The 23672-nt window shown below is 44.6% G+C and overlaps 1 protein-coding gene across 1 annotated transcript; it reads right to left on the bottom strand.

The window, feature by feature from the left end:
- Positions 1–1462: 1462 nt before the first annotated feature.
- On the bottom strand, positions 1463–22881 carry LOC132820096 (lysozyme g-like). The gene is made up of 5 exons (XM_060832015.1): positions 22818–22881; positions 20068–20154; positions 11689–11885; positions 8207–8345; positions 1463–1757 (listed from the first exon to the last, which is right to left on the bottom strand). The coding sequence occupies exons 1-5, from the start codon at positions 22831–22833 to the stop codon at positions 1624–1626; spliced, it is 573 nt and encodes a 190-aa protein (XP_060687998.1). The 5' UTR covers positions 22834–22881; the 3' UTR covers positions 1463–1623.
- Between the last annotated feature and the right edge of the window lie 791 nt (positions 22882–23672).

Genomic DNA, 23672 nt, shown 5'->3' with positions numbered 1-23672 from the left:
CTCCCTAGGACCTTACCATTAAGTGTATAAGTCCTGCTAAGATTTGCTTTCCCAAAACACAGACCTTGCATTTATTTGAATTAAACTCCATCTGCCACTTCTCAGCCCATTGCCCAATCTGGTCCAGACCCCTGTAGTAATCTAAGGTAACCCTCTTCGCTATTCACTACTCATCCAATTTTGGTGTCATCTGTAAACTTACTAACTGTACCTCTTATGCTCGCATCCTAATCATTTATGTAAATGACAAAAAGTAGAAGGCCCAGCACCGATCCCAGTCCCTTCATCTAGATCATTAATGGGTAAAGTGAAAAGTTGTGGTCCCAACACTGATCCTTGTAGAACACCACTGTCTGGGTAAAAAATGAGGTCTGCAGGTGCTGGAGATCACAGCTGCAAATGTGTTGCTGGTCAAAGCACAGCAGGCCAGGCAGCATCTCAGGAATAGAGAATTCGACGTTTCGAGCATAAGCCCTTCATCAGGAACACCACTGTCTGCCAGCCATATTTCAGAGGGATCTTAGTGTGCAGGTCCATAGATCACTGAAGCCAGAAAGATAAGATAGTAAACAAGGCCTATGGCATACTTCCCTTCATTGGAAGGGGCATTGAGTATAAGGATAGGCAAGTTATTCTGCGGTTTTATAGAACTTTAGTTAGGCCACACTTGGAATATTGCATACAGTTCTGGTTACAACAGTACCAGAAGAACATGGACGCTTTGGTATGGGGATTTTAGCTATGAAGAAAGATTGGAAAGACTGGATTTGTTTTCACTGGAATGCAGCAAGTTGAGGGGTGAGCTGATAGAAGTTTGTAAGATTGTGAATGGCATGGATAGAATGGAAAGAATGAGGCATTTTCCCAGGGTGGAGGTGTCAATTACTAGGGGAAATAGGTTCAAGGTATGGGAGAAAGGAGCTTCAAAGAGATGTGCAAGGCACATTTTTCACACACAGAATGGTGAGTGCCTAGAATGCACTGTCAGAGGAGGTGGTGGAAGCAGACACAACAGCAGCATTCCAGAAGCACCTGGATGAATACATGAGTAGGAAGGGAATAGAGGGAAATGGGATCCTGTAAATGAAAACAGTAAATGAAAGGACAAAATGTGTCAGCACAGGCTTGGAGAGCTGAAGGGCCTGTTCCTGTGCCGTATTGTTCTTAGTTCTTTGACCTGTGTGATTGAGTTATCCATAAACTCGATGCATAATGGAGCATCTCTCGATTTTCTGTCTCACCAATTGGCTTGGCCCAGATTGACATGAAGTCTAGATGTATCTGGGCAAATTCAACCTTGAGCTAACTTAAAAAATAGTAGAAAGTGCGAATCTAAGTGGTTTTGACATAATCTCTTGCTTTTAAATAATCCCTACTCCTTTCAGCCCAATTTGCATGGACATCACTAATGAAAATTACAAGTGTACTTTTTATGTTTGATGTCTATATTTATTACCAATGCATTTTAGGTGATTACATCTCTTTGAGATCCAAGTTTAATTGACTTTACTTAATAATACTGTATGAGGATTAAAAAGTATTCTGATGTTTTATAGACTGCAATGTTAAGGGAATTATTGCCAGCGATAGACCAGTATCAATGGAAAGAAAAATGATGAGGAATTAATATCCATTATTCTTCAGCCATTGGGCTCTTGCAGTCACATCATTAGCATAATCATCTCCAGTGGTACCAATATCCATTCTTTCATAAGTGTGAACATTTCGTGGCCCAGCATTGTATGCTGAAATCCCACCTGTAATAAAGGCACAAGAAAATGCATTTATTGCAATAACAACATGCATTCAATTGCATCATAGTGAAATGTCCTGAAGTGCTTTGTGGGAGATATTATCAAGCAAAATTAAACTCGTCAGAGTTGAAAGGTTTGAGTGATAGGGAGAGGCTGTATAGGCTGGAGCTATTTTTCCTGGAGCGTCAGAGGCTGAGGGTTGACCTTATAGAAGTTTATAAAATCATGAGGGCCATAGATAGGGTAAATAGTCAAGGTCTTTTCCAGAGGGTGGGGAGTCCAACAATAGAGAGCATTGGTTAAAATAAGAGGGGAAAAATTTAAAAGGGACCGAAGGGGAAAAAAAATTTCACACACAAGGTGATACCATGTATAGAATGAACTGCTAGAGGATGTGCTGCAGGCTGGTACAATTACAGCACTTGAAGGCGTCTGGATGGGTATATGAATAGGAAGGGTTTGGAGAGATATGGGCCAAAAACTGCCAAATGGGACTAAATTAATTTAGGATATTCAGTTGGCATAGATGAGCTGGACTGAAGAGTCTGTACCTCTCGATGACTGTGTGTGTATATATATATATAGGAAAGATACTACAATTATCAGGGTCGATTTAAATCTGCATCTTGTCTAGATAAATCAGATGAACAAGGGTAACATTGAAGCAAGTTTTTTGAGATCAAGGATCATTTCTTAAACCAATACATTGCACAACTGCTGTATGACTGTACGACTCTATTTTAGATCTAGTAATGTTTAATGAGGTAGCTTTAATAAGAGGTTAAGAATAATCTAAAGAATAGCAAACAGTACAAGGTAAAACTACAAATTCACCTTGAGGGTGAGCAACTTAGGTCTCAATACAGTGTTCTCAATTTAAATAAACACAATCAAAAAGATATGGAGAAAGAGTTATCTAAAGTGGGTTGCTAAATAAACTGAAAGGGAAATCAACGGATGAGCAATGGCAGACATTTAAACGGTTATTTCATTATGCTGAACAAAAATTTATCCTGGTCGAAAAGAAGGACTTAATGAGAAGGAAGAACTACTCATGGTTAACAAAGCCAGTCCAGGAGAGCAACCAATCAAACCTGAAGACATGCAACATGGCAACGAATTGTGGTAGGCTGAAGGATTGGGCTTCTTCTTTGATAAAACAACGGTAGATGACTGAAAAGCAGGGGAGAATTCATTACGAAGGTAAACTGTTAATAAAATAACAGCAAGTAGTAAGAGCTTCTCCAGGTATATACAAAGAAAGAGATTAGCTAAAGTAAGTGTGGGATTTGCAAGATGCAATTTGGGGTTAATAACAGGGAAATGGAAAGTAATTAAAACCAAGATTTCAGATTGGTTTTCCCAATAGCAGATATTACAAATATCCCAAAGTAACACACAAGCAAAACGCCAATATTACAAAAGGTTTTATAGCAGTCTTTATCATGTAAGAAGAAGTATTTGATGAATTAATGGTACTAAAGGTTGACAAGTCACGAAGACTTGAAGCCCGCTTCTAAGAGTTTCGAAGGAAGTGCCGGTAGAGATAGTGGAAGGAAGATTTCAGAACTCACTAGTTTTTGGGAGGATTCTAGCAGATTGACAAACTGTTAATGTAACACCTCTGTTCAAGAAGGGAGGGAAATAGAAAGCAGGAAACAATAGGCTATCCAAACAATATCTGTCATTGGGACAATGTTACAATCCATTATTAAGGAAGAAATAGTAGGGAATTGAGAAAAGCATAATACAACCAGAGTCACCATAGTTCTGTTAAAAGAAAATCATATTTGACAACTATCTTTGGGCTCTTTGAGGAGTTGATCAAGGTGAATCGCTCAATGTGATGCATTTGTATTTCCAGAAGGCATTTTTGAAGATGTCACATAAAAGGTTATTGCAAAGGTAGAAGCTCACAAAATTGGGGTAATGGATTAAGCATTGAGTAACACAAAGGAAAAAAGAGAGTTGAGATTAATGGGTCTTTTTCAGGTTGGAAAGATGTAACACTTGGAATGTCACGAGGATCAGTCCTTAGGCCTCAATTATTTACTGTCTGTATGCTGATTTGGAAGAGGACACAGACTGTCATAAATCCATGTTGACTGATAATACAAGGAGGGCGTAATGAAAATGTGAGTTGTCTGCAAGGAGATTTGAATGGGTTGAGTGAATGTCTATAAAGATGGTATTGAATGTGGGGAGGTGTGAGGTCATGCACTGTGAAGGAAGAATAAAAAAGCACTGTATCACTAAAGAAAGTTCAGCTCAGAGGAAGATTTTAACCTACTGCGAATCCTCTTGCAAGGATGCCTTCCTTGAAGAAGCTCTCTTCCTCCCTCTACAAGGATTTCAGTGAGTCTCTCTCTCACTGCACCCCCCAGGTCATCTCCTCTGCACTGAAGCTCTTCAGCCACGTTCTCAAACAGACTCGTTACCACAGCCACATCTCCTTCCTCAGCACCTGCCTACGGAACCGACTGATCCCACACGGACTCCGAACTACATTCCAACCAACAAAATTTGGACCCAACCTGGACAACCTGTACCTACAACAAATCTGAAGCCTCCAGCAACAGACCTCACTCCGGATCCTCCGCTCCACCCTTGCAGCCATGCGTCGCCACCTACATTCACTGCAACCAGCCCTACCACAGCTCAGGACAACACTCTCACAGACCTGCAAAGGACCCCTGCTGTTCTTCATCTACAGAAGAATCCATAAACTAAACAAACAGTTCTTCCTAGCCATCTCAGAGATTAAAGACAGTAAGTACCAAAAACTTTCATGTACTTACCCCCACACTCGTGGTCCCTCAACTGTTCCAGAATCTTCTATCGGCCTGTCGGACGCCATTACACATGTGGCCGCTACAGCGCCGGCGGCACCAACGACCGCTGCCAACCGTGACGTCACTTCCGTCCCCACCGACCTCGGAGCCTCCGCGATCGCCGCCCAAACAACTGCCCCGGTGACCACCGCACAGACAACCGCTTCCATGATCGCCGATGGACCCGCGACCCACGCGGCTACCGGGAATGACCACGATTCTTCCGTCCCACAACCATTTCCGCCCCTTCGCTTGCCGTCGGCGCAGTCACTTCCACCCCCACTGACATCACTAACCTGCAGAACCACAACGCCTCAGGTTTCCCCGCCCCCACGCCGTCTTTCGTCACCACACGTAACCCCGCCCCCACGCTTATTTCCGTCACGACGCATGACCCCCCCACGCTTGACGCTGCCCCCACATCGAGCAACGTCACCACGTCTAACCCCGCTCCTACGTCGATCTCTGTCCCCGCCCCTAACCCCGCCCCCACCCCCAGCTCCAGTCCCACACCAGGTCCTAGCTCCCAGCCATGCCGGATCTTCACCATCCCTCCAGACCTCCCCCTCTCTGAGGATGAAAGATCAGTCCTCAGCAGGGGCCTCACCTTCATTCCCCTACGCCCTCGGATCAATGAGTTCAACACGTGGCGCGATATTGAACAATTCTTCTGCTGCCTTCGCCTCCGTGCCTACTTTCACAACCAAGACTCCCGCCCACCCCCTGACGACCCCTTCTCCCGCCTCCAACACACCCCATCCACCTGGACACCCCGTGCTGGCCTCTTACCCGCCCTCGACCTCTTTATAGCCAACTGCCGCCGTGACATTAACCGACTCAACCTGTCCACCCCTCTCACCCACTCCAACCTCTCACCCTCAGAACGTGCAGCCCTCCACTCCCTCCGCTCCAATCCCAATCTCACTATCCAACCAGCAGACAAGGGAGGCGCGGTAGTAGTTTGGCGCACCGACCTTTATACCGCTGAGGCCAAACGCCAGCTCGCGGACGCCTCCTCGTATCGCCCCCTTGACCACGACCCCACCTCCCACCACCAAACCATCATCTCCCAGACCATCCATAACCTCATCACCTCAGGGGATCTCCCATCCACCGCCTCCAACCTCATAGTCCCACAACCCCGCAACGCCCGTTTCTACCTCCTGCCCAAAATCCACAAACCTGCCTGCCCCGGCCGACCCATTGTCTCAGCCTGCTCCTGCCCCACCGAACTCATCTCCTAATACCTCGACACGGTCCTGTCCCCTTTAGTCCAAGAACTCCCCACCTACGTTCGGGACACCACCCACGCCCTCCACCTCCTCCAGGATTTTCGCTTCCCCGGTCCCCAACGCCTTATTTTCACGATGGACATCCAGTCCCTGTACACCTCCATCCCCCATCACGAAGGACTCAAAGCCCTCCGCTTCTTCCTTTCCCGCCGCACCAACCAGTACCCTTCCACTGACACCCTCCTTCGACTGACTGAACTGGTCCTCACCCTGAATAACTTCTCTTTTCAATCCTCCCACTTCCTCCAAACTAAAGGAGTTGCCATGGGCACCCGCATGGGCCCCAGCTATGCCTGCCTCTTTGTAGGATATGTGGACCAGTCCATCTTCCGCAACTACACTGGCACCATCACCACCTTTTCCTCCGCTACATCGATGACTGTATCGGCGCTGCCTCGTGCTCCCACGAGGAGGTTGAACAGTTCATCAACTTTACTAACACCTTCCATCCCAACCTCAAATTCACCTGGTCTGTCTCAGACTCCTCCCTCCCCTTCCCAGACCTTTCCATCTCTATCTCGGGCGACCGACTCAACACAGACATCTACAATAAACCGACTGACTCCCACAGCTACCTGGACTACACCTCCTCCCACCCTGCCCCCTGTAAAAACTCCATCCCATATTCCCAATTCCTTCATCTCCACCGCATCTGCTCCCAGGAGGACCAGTTCCAATGGCCTCCTTCTTCAAGGACCGCAGATTCCCCCCAGACGTGATCGATGATGCCCTCCACCGCATCTCCTCCACTTCCCGCTCCTCCGCCCTTGAGCCCCGCTCCTCCAACCGCCACCAAGACAGAACCCCACTGGTTCTCACCTACCACCCCACCAACCTCCGCATACAACGTATCATCCGCCGTAATTTCCGCCACCTCCAAACGGACCCCACCACCAAGGATATATTTCCCTCCCCTCCCCTATCAGCGTTCCGCAAGGACCACTCCCTTCGTGACTCCCTCGTCAGGTCCACACCCCCCACCAACCCAACCTCCACTCCTGGCACCTTCCCCTGCAACCGCAGGAAATGTAAAACTTGCGCCCACACCTCCACACTCACTTCCCTCCAAGGCACCAAGGGATCCTTCCATATCCGCCACAAGTTCACCTGTACCTCCACACACATCATCTATTGCATCCGCTGCACCCGATGTGGCCTCCTCTATATTGGGGAGACAGGCCGCTTACTTGCGGAATGCTTCAGAGAACACCTCTGGGCCGCCCGGACCAACCAACCCAACCACCCCGTGGCTCAACACTTTAACTCTCCCTCCCACTCCACCGAGGACATGCAGGTCCTTGGACTCCTCCACTGGCAGAACATAACAACACGACGGCTGGAGGAGGAGCGCCTCATCTTCCGCCTGGGAACCCTCCAACCACAAGGAATGAATTCAGATTTCTCCAGTTTCCTCACTTCCCCTCCCCCCACCTTGTCTCAGTCGGTTCCCTCAACTCAGCACCGCCCTCCTAACCTGCAATCTCCTTCCTGACCTCTCCGCCCACATCCCACTCCGGCCTATCACCCTCACCTTGACCTCCTTCCACCTATCCCACCTCCATCGCCCCTCCCCAAAGTCCCTCCTCCCTACCTTTTATCTTAGCCTGCTTGGCAAACTCTCCTCATTCCTGATGAAGGGCTTATGCTCGAAACGTCGAATTTCCTGTTCCTTGGATGCTGCCTAACCTGCTGTGCTTTAACCAGCAACACATTTTCAGCTGTGATCTCCAGCATCTGCAGACCTCATTTTTTACATGAAATACAAATAGTTGTGTGCAGATTCAACAAGTAGTTAAGAAGGCAAATGGAATTTTGACCTTTGTTTCTTGGTGGTTGGAGTTTAATGGTAAGTTTTACTACAACAATACAGGCTGTTTGTTCTGGCCACACCTGTACTACTGTGTTCAGGTTTGGTCACCCGTTTTTACGCAAGGATAGACTAACAAAGGCGATAGTGCAACAGCGTCTCAATTAGTTGATTCTTGGTATGAATAATTGATATTACAAGAACAGCCAAGCCTCTGTTCATTAGTATTTAGAAGAATAATGAGTAATTTTATAGACAGATTGCAAATTAGGAGGAGCCCTGATAGGCTGGATGTCATGAAGATGTTTCTGTTAGTTAGTGAATCACAAACTAGGTGACATAGGTACAGAACAACAGAACACGCATTAAAACTGAGAAGCGAAGGAATTCCTTTCCACCAGAGAGTGTGAATGTCTGGAGTTCTCTACCCCAGGGGTATGTAAAGGCTAGACCATTGAAAATATAGGAGGGAGTTGATAAATTCCTTGCTATCGGACTTTATGTAAATGAGAAGTCTCAAACCTTTGAGCTGCTGTTCTTTGGTCCAAGTTGGAAACTTTGCTGCTATTGATTTAATCATGCCCATCAGTATCTCAGTAGCCTGTTGTAGGTGCTCCACGCTGTCCCACTCTCCAACTATTCTGTGCCACCTTCTGTCAACCTGAAATAAACATTACATTTCTTTTCCATGCACAGAGATCTTAGAGCAATGAGAATACGTTCAAACATAAATATCAGGATGATTTCAATGTTGTATTCTGGATTTCTTTGTATTCTTGCATGAGATGAGGGTGTGACTGGCTTGGTCAATATTTGTTGTTTTTAAACAGAGAGTCTGCACCAGGCCACTTCCAAGGGCAGTTGAGAGTCATTGCTCAGATCTGGAGTTACTTGTAAGTTAGACATACATTTTCCTACCCGAAAGGACACTTGTGAATCAGATGGGTTTTTCTTATTGACATTCAACAACATCAGGAGGTGATGGTCTACTGATATTATCACTGGACTGCTCATCCAGTGACTCAATGTTCTGGGGACCAGGATTTAAATCCTACCATAGCAGATGGTGGAATTTGAATTCAATTTATAAAAAAAATCTGGAATTAAAAGTCGAATGATAACTGTGAATTGATTGTTGGAAAACCTCATCTGGTTCACTAGTTTCCTTTAAGGAAGGAAACTATCATCCTTACCTGGGAGTTGCTGAGAGATAAATGATAGGCGTGTGGGTGTGGGGAGAAAGTAGCATAGAGTACAATAGTGAGTGGGGGAGGGGATGAGGGTGATAGGTCGAGGTGTGGGGGGGGAGGGGGGAGTGAATAGGTGGAAAGGAAGATAGGCAGGTAGGACAAGTCATGGGGACAGTGCTGAGCTGGAAGTTTGGAATGGCCTACATGTGACTACAGACCCACAGCAAGGTGTTTAGTTCTCAACTGTCCTCTGGGCAATAAGTAGCTGTCAATGCCCTCATCCTGTGAATGATTGAAGAGAAAAAAAACAACAGTTTCATGTCCATCATTAGCACCTTAATTCCAGATTTGTTATTGAATTGAGATTCCATCATGTGTCACGACAAGGCCCCAGAAAATTATTTGTTTCTGCCTCAGAAGTGCAGTAACAATGCTGAAGGGCAAGGCCTTCCCTAAATGTTGCAGGACAATTGGAACTTTCAAGACTGAATTGATGGAATTCTGTTATGTAAGTGATACAGAGATAATGCTGAGATATAGATCTGTCACAATCTCATTGAATGTGGAAAACTGACTAGATTGAATGGCTTACTCATGTCGTTGATATTTCTGTCATGCAGGCTGTCACTGAAGGACTGACCTTTGCCTGATGGTTTATGATTTTGCTGTGTGTTGATCAGTTTTTTAAACTGGTGTCACTACCTCCCTGGCTCCAAAACAGAGGCGAAGTGGTTACATCTCAGGATCTGAGATGGAATTAAATTAAATTCTAAAATTCAAACTGATGAATCCACAACATTTGAAAGAGTGCTTTGATTGATTAAAAAAATTAATTTATTGCAATAATCTTTAAATCCTTGTAAGAAAATGCATCTGTACTCATAGTCCCACTTTGGAGAATTAACAAGCACTTGGAGCTGTCAATCAAACTCTGAACTGACAAAGATCCCACTGAGATATGATAGGTTATAAAATGCAGCTTTAATCCTGCAATGATAATCCCCAGGCTTATGTCAACAGGCAGAATGAAATGGCAAGCATTGTTCTTTTTAATGCTATGGAGTTTCCTTTTTCAAAAATTTAAATAGCAAAGATTTAAATGTCCTGACACCTTGACAACATTTTTTCGGATCCTCTGTTCCAAATTCTCAGACAAGCGTTGCCACCTACTCTCCCTGCAATCAGCCCTACCCCAGCTCAGGGTCATACTGTCCCAGACCTGCAAAGGACCTCTGCTGTTCTTTATCCTGTGAAGGTTCCACACACTCAACAACGCTTCTTCTCTAGCTCGCCTCCTGACTTCCTTTAACAGCTCCACTCTACTTGACAAATTCAATGCGTTTATTTCCCTTTTATTCCTATCAATGTTACCTTCAACTCTCCCAAAAGAGCAATTTCTCTCTCTCAAGAGTTTCATGATGTTTCCCAAAAGAGACATGGGACCATTTCTAAAAGGGTGCTTGGTCTAGTTTGTCTGCAAAAAAGAATCCATTAATATTTATCTCTAACATCATCTTAAAATATACTTCTTTCACTATTCGTGTGCCATTGATGACACATATCAATAACTCAGTAAGTCTTCTTCAACAATATATCTTTACAATCTAGAAAGACAAGGGCAGATACAAGTGATACAAGCACCAGCATGTTCCCCTTCAAAGTCACAGATCTTTCTGACTTAGAATTATATTACCATTCCTTAACAGTTGCAGTGTGAAAATCTTGGCTCTCCCTTGCTAATAGTATTGTGGGTGCAACCACAGTCCGAGGAATGCACCTTTTCATCATTCCTTCTTCAGTGCTGACACCAGGAATGAATGACTAGAAGTAAAATGCCATTGAAAACAGTAACTCCAAACCTACCCGCCTGCTGGTAACAATGCACGAAGGATCTTTTTCAACATTTTACCAACATGCCTCTGCTCACCTCACAGGGTGAAACTAAAATGAGTCACGACCTATGAAGTGAATTAAGAGAAAATGAGAAAATCAAGAAGGAATCCTGCTTAGTTCTTCTGATATCTTGCAACTTAAAAGCACTTTTGCACGTTGTATATTTAAATGCACCTGCGTTTCCAATATGAGGGTACAGCTAGCTGGATTGTAATATGCAAAATTCAATATATGAATCTATGCTTATATTTTCAAATGACTTCAACCCAAGAATGATCCTGATCTGTGGGCTGATGCCTTGTATAATTGTAATTAGGACATGGTATTTAATGATCTACTCATTCCTCTAGAATATCCATTTTGAAAAGAAATAAACTATTCCTTACTCTTTTCACATCAATGAAACACTTTCCTCTGTGTAACTCCATACCTTAGCCTCATGAATGCCCCAGAATCAAGGAACAACTTGCACGTTTTGTCTTTGGTGTGTGGAAGGGCACTGCATCATTGTCATACCCAATCACTGCTTTCACACCAATTTTCCCCCTCCATGGTTTAGCAGAAACAGAAAATCTACCATCGAACCTAGCTCGTAGCTGGGTTTGAGGAGGAAACAATAAAGACTGCAGATGCTGGAAGCCAGCTGAAGGATTCCTGATGAAGTATTGACATTCCTGCTCCTCAGATGCTTTCTGACCTGCTGTGTGCACTCATAGCTGGGTTTATAATGGATTACATGATCAGGGAGTCACTGGTTATTGAAGGAGGAATATGGAGTCGGAGGTCACAATCCGATCAACCATGGTCCATCTGAATGCCCAGACTCTTCTAGAAAGGCTGAATAGCCTAACTCTGTTCCTAATATCTGTGTATTTATGTAGATCTGCTTTACAGGGTTTTGTAAAGTGACTTGCTGCCTACCTGCATGAGACCAAAAGCATTTCCGTTGTCTCCCCATCCATTTATTAAGACATTGCCACCACGGGATTCCCGGGAGATGAGAGCACCAATTATGGCTGGATCGATCTGGTTGGCACAGGCAACTTTATCGATCAAAGTCTTGTACTTGTTCACTCTGTTCAAATCCATGCTCATCATCTTATGAGAGGCAGCAACACCTGAAAAAGAAATTCAACCAAAAATCCAATGCACTGCACTTGGCATAAACCTGTGTGTTGTGTGCTGTAACCATCAGACACAGAAAACTTACGTCTCTGTTAATTAAAACTAAACGTCCAGAAAAATTTGCCTCACCTCGTAATCTGTTAACAGTGTGAGGGAGTGAAAGATACCTCCTAATTTCCAATATGTAAAGAAAGATAACTTATTTTCCGAATGGAAGATTAGATTCCCTACAGTATGGAAACAGGCCATTTGGCCCAACAAGTGCACACCGACCCTCTGAAAACTAACCCACCCAGACCCATTTCTCTCTGACTAATGCACTTAACACTATTGTCAATTTAGCATGGTCAATCCACCCTAATCTGCACGTCTTTGGACTGTGGAAGGTTGCCAGGGTTGGAAGATTTGAGCTACAGGGAGAGACTGAACAGGCTGGGGCTGCTTTCATTGGAGCGTCGGAGACTGAGGGGTGACCTTATGGAGGTTTACAAAATTATGAGGGGCATGGATAAGGCAGCACCATGGCACAGTGGTTAGCGCTGCTGTCTCACAGCGCCTGAGACCCGGGTTCAATTCCCGACTCAGGCGACTGACTGTGTGGAGTTTGCACGTTCTCCCCGTGTCTGCGTGGGTTTCCTCCGGGTGCTCCGGTTTCCTCCCACAGTCCAAAGATGTGCGGGTCAGGTGAATTGGCCATGCTAAATTGCCCTTAGTGTTAGGTAGGGAGTAAATGTAGGAGTATGGGTGGGTTGCGCTTCGGCGGGTCGGTGTGGACTTGTTGGGCCGAAGGGCCTGTTTCCACACTGTAAATAATCTAATCTAAATAGGCAAAGTATTTTCCCTGGGGTCGGGGAGTGTAGAACTAAAGGTCATAGGTTTAGGGTGTGAGAGCAAAGATATAAAAGACACCTAAGGGGCAACTTTTTCATGCAGAGGGTGGTACGTGTATGGAATGAGATGCCAGAGGATGTGGTGGAGGTGGTCCAATTGCAACATTTAAGAGGCATCTAGATGGGTATATGAATAGGAAGGGTTTGGAGGGATATGGTCGGGTGCTGGCAGGTGTGACAAGATTGGGTTGGGATATCTGGTCGGCATAAACAGGTTGGACTGAAGGGTCTGTTTCCATGCTGTACGTCTCTATGACTCTATGACTCTATGAAGGAAACTGGACTACCCAGAGGAATCCCATACAGATACACAGGAAATGTGTGAACTCCACACAGACAGAGTGGAATTGAACATTGAACAGTTTCTGGCTCTGTGAGGTTGCAGTGCTAACCACTGAACCACCTTGCAGTCCTGAAATAAACAGCACTATTAAAAATCTGAACATTTTTTCGCCTAACTGAACACAACCTATTAACATTCTGTTCCAATAAGACAACTATTAGATGTTACATTAACTTAATTTCATGTCCACAGAGTCTCTGGGTTCTCTGATGTCTTCAGTCTTCCATCTGCTGATCTCCCTAGGTGTTCCACTTTCTGTTTGCTGTGAGTATGAGTTACAAGAAAAGGTTCCTTTTGATATAGTGTGTCTCCTAATTTCTTTGAGAGCAAGATTTTAGATGGGCAGTTAGGTCTCCGGCTCTGTAGTAGTTGCTCTGCTGTTCGTGGCAGTTGCTCAATTTTCAAAAGGCCTGTGTTTTTTATACCCCCAACATCATTCCTTCTCATTGGTCCAATGTCATTAAAACAATAACTTCAAACTCAATTGAGTTTTAGTATCCTGGGCATAATTTGAAGTCATTGGCTAAATTTGAATCATTGTCAAAACAGTAACCAAAACTCGGGTATCACTTTAACAGCCAATTGTTTCATGAAACTATTTTGGAACAGCCCGTGTCCCAGCCTTTCCATTCGGGCAGCTAAGCCTGCACTTTAAGTTTTCTTCAATCTTCAGAAAACACATGCTTTCAACGTGACAATTAAAACTGACCCCACCATCCCAAATAAATGATTGGAAATTGTACTCTTTTCGTCCAGTTCTCTGGCTTCTTATAAATTTGTTCATGGATGTCAGAGAGTCATAGAGATGTACAACATGGAAACAGACACTTTGGTCCAACCCATCCATGCCAACCAGATATCCCAACCCAATCTAGTCCCACCTGCCTGCACCCAGCCAATATCCCTCCAAAACTTTCTTATTCATATACCCATCCAAATGCCTCTTAAATGTTGCAATTGTACTAGCCTCCACCACATCTTCTGGCAGCTCATTCCATACATGTACCACCCTGCACATGAAAACGTTGACCCTTAGGTCTCTGTTATATCTTTCCCCTCTCACCCTAAACCTATACCCTCTAGTTCTGCACTCCCCGACCCCAGGGAAAATACTTTGCCTATTTATCCTTTCCATGCCCCTCATAATTTTGTAAACCTCGATAAGGTCACCCCTCAGCCTCTGACGCTCCAGGGAAAACAGCCCCAGCCTATTCAGCCTCTCCCTGTAGCTCAGATCCTCCAACCCTGGCAACATCCTTGTAAATCTTTTCTGAACCCTTTCAAGTTTCACATCTTTCTGTTCGGAAGAAGGAGACCAGAATTGCACACAATATTCCAACAGTGGCCTAACTAATGTCCTGAACAGCCGCAATATGACCTCCCAACTCCTGTACTTTGGGGTGACACAGTGGCTCAATGGTTAGCACAGCTGCCTCACCACACCAGCGTCCCAGGTTCGATTCCAGTCTTGGGCAACTGTCTGTGTGGAGTTTACACATTCTCCCTGTGTCTGTGTGGGTTTCCACCGGGTGCTCCGGTTTCCTCCCACAGTCACAAAGATGTGCAGATCAGATGAATTGGCCATGTTAAATTTCCCATAGTGTTAGGTGCATTAGTCAGAGGGAAATGGGTCTGGTGGGTTACTTTTCAGAGGGTCGATGTGGACTGGTTGGGCCGCAGAGCCTGTTTCCACACTGTAGGGAATCTAATCTAATACTCTGACTAATAGAGGAATGCATACCAAACGCCTTCTTCACTATCCTATCTACCTGCGACTCCAATTTCAAGGAACTATGAACTGCACTACAAGGTCTCTTTGTTCAGCAACACTCCCTAGGACCTTACCATTAGGTGTATAAGTCCTGCTGAGATTCGCTTTCCCAAAATGCAGCACCTCGCAGTTATCTGAATTAAACTCCATCTGCCACTTCTCAGCTCATTGGCCCACCTGGTCCAGATCCTGTTGTAATCTGAGGTAACCCTCTTCGCTGTCCACTACACCTCCAATTTTGGTGTCATCTGCAAACTTACTAACTGTACCTCTTATGCTCGCATCCAAATCATTTATGTAAATAACAATAAGTAAAGGACCCAGCACCGTATCCATGTAGCACTCCACTGGTCACAGGCCTCCAGTCTGAAAAACATCCCTCCATCTCCACCCTCTGTCTTCTACCTTTGAGCCAGTTCTGTATCCAAACAGCTAGTTCTTGATTACATGTCCAATGATATTACCCTCCCCTTAATGTGATTGAAGGTTCAGACAGCTCTCAGTCATTCACCACGCATTCTTTTGTGTCTGACTCTGGTGGAGATGTGAAGGCATAAAAATGTAGCCAAGTCCCAATCCAACCTCTGTCCAAATCATATCTGACTACCGGTTATCTTCTTACTACAAAGGACACATTTATTCCTCATCAACAATGAACATATTAAGGACTAGTTTTTGGGGAACAGGGAGTTTGGGATCCTGGAGATTACATTAGAGTACAGTATTTTAAGATAAACAGCTAATAAAGCACAGACTATGTTGTTTGCCACCACCTTTAAGGATTTGGTCAGGATTTGAAAGGTTAGAGTACCCAATGCCAAGCCCAGGTGTCTATGGTTATCTGACTTGTCTCTCAATACAGACACAGAAAGTGCTGGAGAAACTCAGCAGGTCTGGTACCAATTTTTTTAGATTAGATTAGATTACTTACAGTGTGGAAACAGGCCCTTCGGCCCAACAAGTCTACACCGACCCATCGAAGTGCAACCCACCCATACCCCTACATTTACCCTTTACCTAACACTACGGGCAATTTAGCACGGCCAATTCACCTGACCCGCACATCGTTGGACTGTGGGAGGACACCGGAGCACCCGGAGGAAACCCACGCAGACACGGGGCGAACGTGCAAACTCCCCACAGTCAGTCGCCTGAGTCGGGAATTGAACCCAGGTCTCAGGCGCTGTGAGGCAGCAGTGCTAACCACTGTGCCACCGTGCCGCCCGCCTTTCTGAAGAGAAAGCAGAATTAATGTTTTGGCGACAGTAACTCTTCTTCAGAATTGAAAGGGCTGGAAATAGTGAGAAAAAAATGAGCAGATTGTTCCTCTGGCTTTTCGTTGGATGAGTGACAGGCCCACAATCCTCTGGACAGAGTTGATGCATTCCACAAAGGACTCATCCAGTCTGTTTTTGATCTTGCCAATGTAAAGGAGACCACATTATGAGTAGCAATTGCAGTATATTAGACAAAAGGAAGTGTAAGTAAAACACTGCTTCACCTTTTGACAGTGAGGAAGGAGGAGGTGAAAGGCCACACATTAAACACATGCAAAAACGTAAAACGTTGTTTGTGTTGCATTTCATTGGAATGCTATGGCCGGCCCAGGACAGAAATGTTAAAGTCTGAGTGAAGATTTGTAGCTCGGATGTCGGTTGTTGTGGTTTTGTTCGCCGAGCTGGAAGTTTTTGCTGCAAACGTTTCGTCCCCTGGCTAGGAGGCATCATTAGTGCTGTGGGAGCCTCCTGTGAAGCGCTGCTTTGATGTTTCTTCCGGTAATTATAGTGGTTTGTTCTTGCCGCTTCCGGGTGTCAGTTTCAGCTGTCCGTTGTAGTGGTTTGTATATGGGGTCCAGGTCGATGTGTCTGTTGATGGAGTTTGTGGATGAATGCCATGCTTCTAGGAATTCCCTGGCTGTTCTCTGTCTGGCTTGCCCTATGATAGTAGTGTTTTCCCAGTCGAATTCATGTTGCTGGTTGTCTGAGTGTATGGCTACTAGGGATAGCTGGTCGTGTCGTTTTGTGGCTAGCTGATGTTCATGGATGAGGATTGTTAGCTGTCTTCCTGTTTGTCCTATATAGTGTTTTGTGCAGTCCCTGCATGGTATCTTGTAAACTATGTTAGTTTGGCTCGTGCTGGGTATTGGGTCCTTTGTTCTAGTAAGTTGTTGTCTGAGCGTGGATGTTGGCTTGTGTGCCGTTATGAGTGCTAAGGGTCGCAGTAGAGTGGCTGTCAGTTCTGAGACACTCCTGACGTATGGTAGTGTGGCTAGTCCTTTTGGTTGTGGCATGTCCTCGTACCTCGGTCTATCTCTTAGGCATCTAGTGATAAAGTTGCGTGGGTATCCGTTTTTGGCGAATACCTTGTATAGGTGTTCCTCTTCCTCTTTTCGCAGTTCTGGTGTACTGCGCAAAAAAACGGCACTAAAAGAAAAAATGGCCAAACTAACACACAAAAAGGAGGACACTACAACACACACCTGGGTTAAAAACCTCTCCCACAGACAGCTCACAGACATGGAAAGAACTATACTTGCCAAGGGACTTAAATACAACCACAGGGATGCCAACACAGCAGACTTCCTAGCAGCTCTAGAATGCACACTCAGGAACAATGGACTGACAGAAGAGACACAACAAACAGTGAGACAAACGGTCGTACCTATGATGATAAGAAAACGACAAACACATAACGTCAACACCAAGGAGAGGGAAGCACTGAAAGCACTGAAAAATGACAAGAACATAATCATACTACCGGCAGATAAAGGCAGAATGACGGTCATCCTAGATAAATCAGACTACATCAATAAAGCACAACAACTACTTGCAGACACCAACACCTACCAAATGAAGGATTCCGACCCCACACCACAACTCACCAATAGAATAAACAACACACTAAGGAATCTACAAAAAAACGGACAGATAACCAAAGCGGACCTACAAAGAATGAAACCTGAAAGCAACAACACCCCCAGATTCTATGGACTACCCAAAGTACACAAACCAGACATCCCACTGAGACCCATAGTATCACTACCAGGGATACCAGCATACAAACTGGCCAAAGAACTACAACAAAAACTGAAACACCTGGTCAGCGGATCCAAACACTTCATACAATCAACACAGGAATTCTTGGACATCATCAGGAATACACACATAGACAAAGAAGAAACCATGATCTCATTCGACGTGACGGCACTGTTCACTTCAATTGACAAAACCCTAGCCAGAGAAACTATAGCCAACCTACTGGACATACATAACAGAACACAGGAGGCCGAACCTATCAACAAGGACGGCATACTGAAACTACTGGACCTATGCCCCACCACACACTTTACATTCAACAATCAGATATACGAACAAATCAACGGAACACCCATGGGGTCACCAATCTCGGGACTCATAGCAGAGGCAGTTATGCAAAGGTTAGAACATACAGCCCTACCACAAATCCAACCCAAACTCTGGATCAGATATGTAGATGACACCTTTGTAATCATCAAAAACACAGAAATACAAAAAACACACCGGATCATCAACGCCACACTCACAGGAATCCGATTCACGATAGAAGAGGAAAAGGATAGCCAACTCCCGTTCCTAGACGTGTTAGTAGAGAGAACACCTAACGGAGAATTCACCACAAGGGTACACAGGAAACCAACACACACAGACCAAGTCCTAAACTATGAAAGTAACCACCCCAACACACACAAACGAAGCTGCATCAGGACACTATTCAAAAGAGCCACAACACACTGCAGTACACCAGAACTGCGAAAAGAGGAAGAGGAACACCTATACAAGGTATTCGCCAAAAACGGATACCCACGCAACTTTATCACCAGATGCCTAAGAGATAGACCACGGAACGAGGACATGCCACAACCAAAAGGACTAGCCACACTACCATACGTCAGGAGCGTCTCAGAACTGACAGCCAGACTACTGCGACCCTTAGCACTCATAACGGCACACAAGCCAACATCCACGCTCAGACAACAACTTACTAGAACAAAGGACCCAATACCCAGCACGAGCCAAACTAACGTAGTTTACAAGATACCATGCAGGGACTGCACAAAACACTATATAGGACAAACAGGAAGACAGCTAACAATCCGCATCCATGAACATCAGCTAGCCACAAAACGACACGACCAGCTATCCCTAGTAGCCATACACTCAGACAACCAGCAACATGAATTCGACTGGGAAAACACTACTATCATAGGGCAAGCCAGACAGAGAACAGGCAGGAAATTCCTAGAAGCATGGTATTCAACCACAAACTCCATCAACAGACACATCGACCTGGACCCCATATACAAACCACTACAACGGACAGCTGAAACTGACACCCGGAAGCGGCAAGAACAAACCACTATAAATACCGGAAGAAACATCAAAGCAGCGCTTCACAGGAGGCTCCCACTGCACTGATGATGTCTCCTAGCCAGGGGACGAAACGTTTGCAGCAAAAACTTCCAGCTCGGCGAACAGAACCACAACAACAGAAATGTTAGCCTGGCAACAAAGTGGTTTATTGTAGTGGTAATACAACTGGAAGGCCTGAGTCAGTCTTATCTCTCAATGTAGATTAGATTCCCCTACAGTGTGGAAACAGACCCTTCAGCCCAACAATTCCACAAAGACCCTCTGAAGAATAACCCACCCAGTCCCATTTCCCTTTGACTAATGCACCTAATGCCATAGGCAATTTAGCATGGCCAATTCACCTGACCTGCACATCTTTGGACTGCAGGAGGAAACTTGAACACCCAAAGGAAACCCACGCAGATGTGGAGAGAATATGTAAACTCCACACAGACAGTCGCCTGAGGCTGAAATCGAACCAGGGAACCCTGGTGCTGTAAGGCAACAGTGCTAACCACTGAGCCACCATGTAAATGATAGTGCTGTGGGTAAGGGATAATGGTCAGATTGTGAGCCCATGCATCATCTCATTAAAACTATGTTCAAAAGAATTCCTGATAGGACCAACATAATTTTCCAATAAAGGTCTCAATTTTGAATGCAAATTGCAGAATGAGTAAAACTTGATAAAACAACTGTGAATGGGAATTCACTTTCAAAGTATCCCTATACATTGCAGATGCATACCAATCATGGAAATGTTAAGTTATGTTGATTCCTCACCTGTTACACTCAGCTTGTCCTGTTTTGCTGTTTTATCAGAAGCACCAGTTGTATCAACCTTTGTGATATCACCATAGATGGAGGTATCTAGCACAATGAAGACAAAATGGCTGAGTTATGGAAAAGTGGCAAACACCAAGCAAATGCAGCAGTAGTGCCCATAATGTATCCTCTGATCCTGAGTGAGGTGAAGGCTAAAGCAGCTTCTGGGGAGTATTTGACCCAGGAGTGCTCCCCACATTGAGGTAACTGACTCTAGTCAAGCAGAAGAAACATCTCCATTCTCAGTGGAGATACAGTCTCACTGAAGTGTTACAGCACAGAAGGAAGTGACTTGGCCCATTGTGCCTGCTCCAGTTCTATTACTTAATGCCAATTTCCTTCCCATTCGCCATATTCCTGCGCAGCTTCACAATCCAAATAATCACCCCTTGAATGCTGCAATTGAACCTGCCTCCACCACACTTCCAGACAGTGCATTTCATACCCTAACTACAAACTATGTGACAAAGATTTTTCTGAAATTGTTTGCGCAGCACTGTAGATCGATGCCGTCTCACTCCTTGTATGCGCGGAACAGCTTCTCTCTATCTTATGTCCTGTCTGCTCTATATGACATTCTGTATATCACCTTTCATTAAAAATTCAAAGATTAACAATTAGTAGAGCTATGAGGGAAGAGCCAGGGAGTGGCATTATTTATTAAATGTTGCCTTTAAAATATAACTTTTAATCAGTACAAGTGAACTCCAGGATGTTTCAAATATTGGATGGAAAATTAAGGTTACCCTGATTGTTGGACAAAGGGGATGCAATTCATGACAAGACCCCTCCAAGTTGTCCCCGTGTGCAGTTGGGGAAGCTTTGGTTACTGACCAGAGGTACAGCAGCCTGTTCCTCTTCAAGGCAATGGGGTTGGGGGTGGTGGGCGATTGTTAGAGGAGATTCCGTGCTGGAGGAAGTTGGGTTGCTAGCTCTGACATCCCTAGTGGTGACTCGCTTTACCTCAAAAATCCTTACTCCCTGGATTATCACTGGGAGGTTACCTCCCTTTGTTGCTGGTGCCTCGATCGTAATGGAGAAATGGGGTGGGGTCAACCTATATTGACACGTTGTCTGTAATTGGACTTTTAATCATGGAAATTGCCTATCCACCTATGTTCCTGTCCTTTTCCAACTGTGTCATTGTTAAGATGCCCCAATCTGTGTTGTCGTGGGAAGGGACAATGAACCAACATGGCTGCCAGATCCATCTCAGCTCCTGTTGCCTATAAACTTCAGGGCTATGGGATGCACAGACCGTCAGATAAAGCAGACAGATCAACTGCCAACATAATGTCATGTGATCTAAAGAGGCTGGACTGGTGCAATCACTGCTGAAAATGTGTTGCTGGTTAAAGCACAAATTCCTTAGATGCTGCCTAACCTGCTGTGCTTTAACCAGCAACACATTTTCAGCATGTGATCTCCAGCATCTGCAGACCTCATTTTTTACTGGTGCAATCACTGGGCAATCTTGGCACTTATCTATAGTGGCAAATGTATGGGGGTTAGCGAGGGTGGCATAAACTCAATTAACCAATCCCTCAGCGATGGGATTAGATTTACTGATATGCATGCCATAAATGCAGCCTACAGACTGTAGGCTTTCCCAAAATGTCATATATTCTTTCATCCATTTGTGCAACAGTTTCAGAAACTTGTAGATTTATTCCAAAAACTGTGAATCACTGTATTGTATCAAAGAGCATCATTTAAATCACTGCCATGATTATTGATTGTGTAAATTGTACATAACATCATTGAGCAACTGTTACTGCAACATCCAGTGCTACAAACTTTCAATCTTCCACACTTGCACATGCATTTCTTTTCACACAAATGTTGTGACCAGTGTAGCATAATGAGACTATACAACTAGTTACCCAATGTTCTCCTTTACCATACCAAATAAAGTTGGAATGATAAGTGCAAAAGTATAGGACAGCATGAAACTGGCGAGTGCTTAATACTCTCTGACTGGCTCAGTAAAGAGAACAAAGAAATGAGCTAACATCCTGAGTTCCCTTTGTTTCCTCCTCATCATTTCATGCCTCCTGTCCATATCCCAAATGTTTTTCCTTCTGTATTACAGATTATAGGGGCATTTGAAGTAGCTTTGCTTCTGGCTAACGTTCCCTGCCCCTCTGTATCTGTCGGGGCAGAGGAGGGAACTACAGTGTGACTGTTAGCGTAGAGCAATGCCATGAGGAGTGACACCTTTGGAGGAGAAGGGGACCTTTGGAGGGGAAAGGGACTTTTGAGTCTGCTGGGCAATTGACTTCAGCCAGAATTGTTGTTATTGGAGTAAATTCTTTCATCAGTTTCATAGCTATGAGAGTACAGAAACAGTACTTACTCCTTGTAAAACATTATTTCCCGCCATCTTAAAATTACATTTTAATGTTAACTTTCAAATTAATGCATAGAAAATGGCATTAAAAGCAAAAGTACAGGAACAAGGCATTTGATCTGTCTGTTCTATCCTCGCATTTAAGATTCTCAATGCTTGCCTCCTTAAGACGGGTTACATCTGAAACATCGACTTCTCCACCTCCGGCTGCTGGCTTGCTGTGTTCTTGCAGCCCCCTACCTGTCTATCCTACAATTCTTGAACTTACTGATCAGAATATGCTACCCATTGCATATTTTGACTCTTAACATTAATTTGAAAAATGAATGCCTAACGGAATATCAGAAGAAATACTCACCAATTACTGTGCACATTGCTGCTGTCACACAGGAAATCAAATGAGCTGGGCTGTGGCTGGAAGTTACACAAATACAAGATGTGTGATCAGAATGGAATGCTCTTGGAAATTATTCAGAATCTTTTCATACTGAAGTTCTCCCCTATTTTTAAAGAAAGATTTACTGTGAAGTGTGAAGAGCAGTAACTTACCAATTCCATCAAATATGATAGTTGTGGCAGGAGGGGTGATGTGTGCTGGGCTGAACACCAATCAATCTAGGATGAACACATTTCTAGTAAATGTTTGCAACTTGAGACCTTTAGATCCGTGTCGAGAAGCTGGATTTTGAGCTTCAGACGTTGCACAACATTAGAGAAGGGGATAGTTAGCTAGACCCTTTACTTCAGAAAGCCTACACACCTCTGGGTAATTTAAATTCAAATTTGGTCTGTGGTTATGGACCAGTGTGGGGTTAGGGCAGCTGACTGCAAGTGGGGTAGATATGGAATGCAGGGAGTCACATGTGAAGAGTCTTCACCTCACAATTGTCCAGCAGGTACCAGGTTCCTACAAGCTGTATGGATGAGATGGAGATTGCAGGAAGGATGAGCAAACTGACCAGTTCACCATGATGCAGGGTGCCATTCAAAAGTGTAAAGGAATCGGGAATGTAGTAGTGGTAAGGAAAAGTCTAATTGTATAATTTGGCGTCTAAGCCCTTTTGATTAGTGATGAGCATGTGTTCCAAAGGCCTTGTTGCTTGTCAAGTGTCAGGGTTAAGGAAATTTCCTGATGACTGGAGAAGAACTTTGATTGAGGTGGACAAAGGATCCACTGGTTGTTATAGGCATTGATACCAATGACATTGATAAG

This window comes from Hemiscyllium ocellatum, chromosome 11, assembly GCF_020745735.1.
Source record: "Hemiscyllium ocellatum isolate sHemOce1 chromosome 11, sHemOce1.pat.X.cur, whole genome shotgun sequence".
Classification (NCBI taxonomy): Eukaryota; Metazoa; Chordata; class Chondrichthyes; order Orectolobiformes; family Hemiscylliidae; genus Hemiscyllium; species Hemiscyllium ocellatum.
The sequence above is the reverse complement of the archived record's forward strand: the minus strand, read 5'-3'. Positions and strand labels throughout refer to the sequence as shown.

Coding starts and splice junctions, on each gene's coding strand:
- LOC132820096 (XM_060832015.1), bottom strand. Junction 8,346..11,688: donor ATGCTTTTGGTCTCATGCAG/GTAGGCAGCAAG, acceptor TGTTTATTTCAG/GTTGACAGAAGGTGGCACAG. Junction 1,758..8,206: donor CAAAGAACAGCAGCTCAAAG/GTTTGAGACTTC, acceptor CCTTTATTACAG/GTGGGATTTCAGCATACAAT.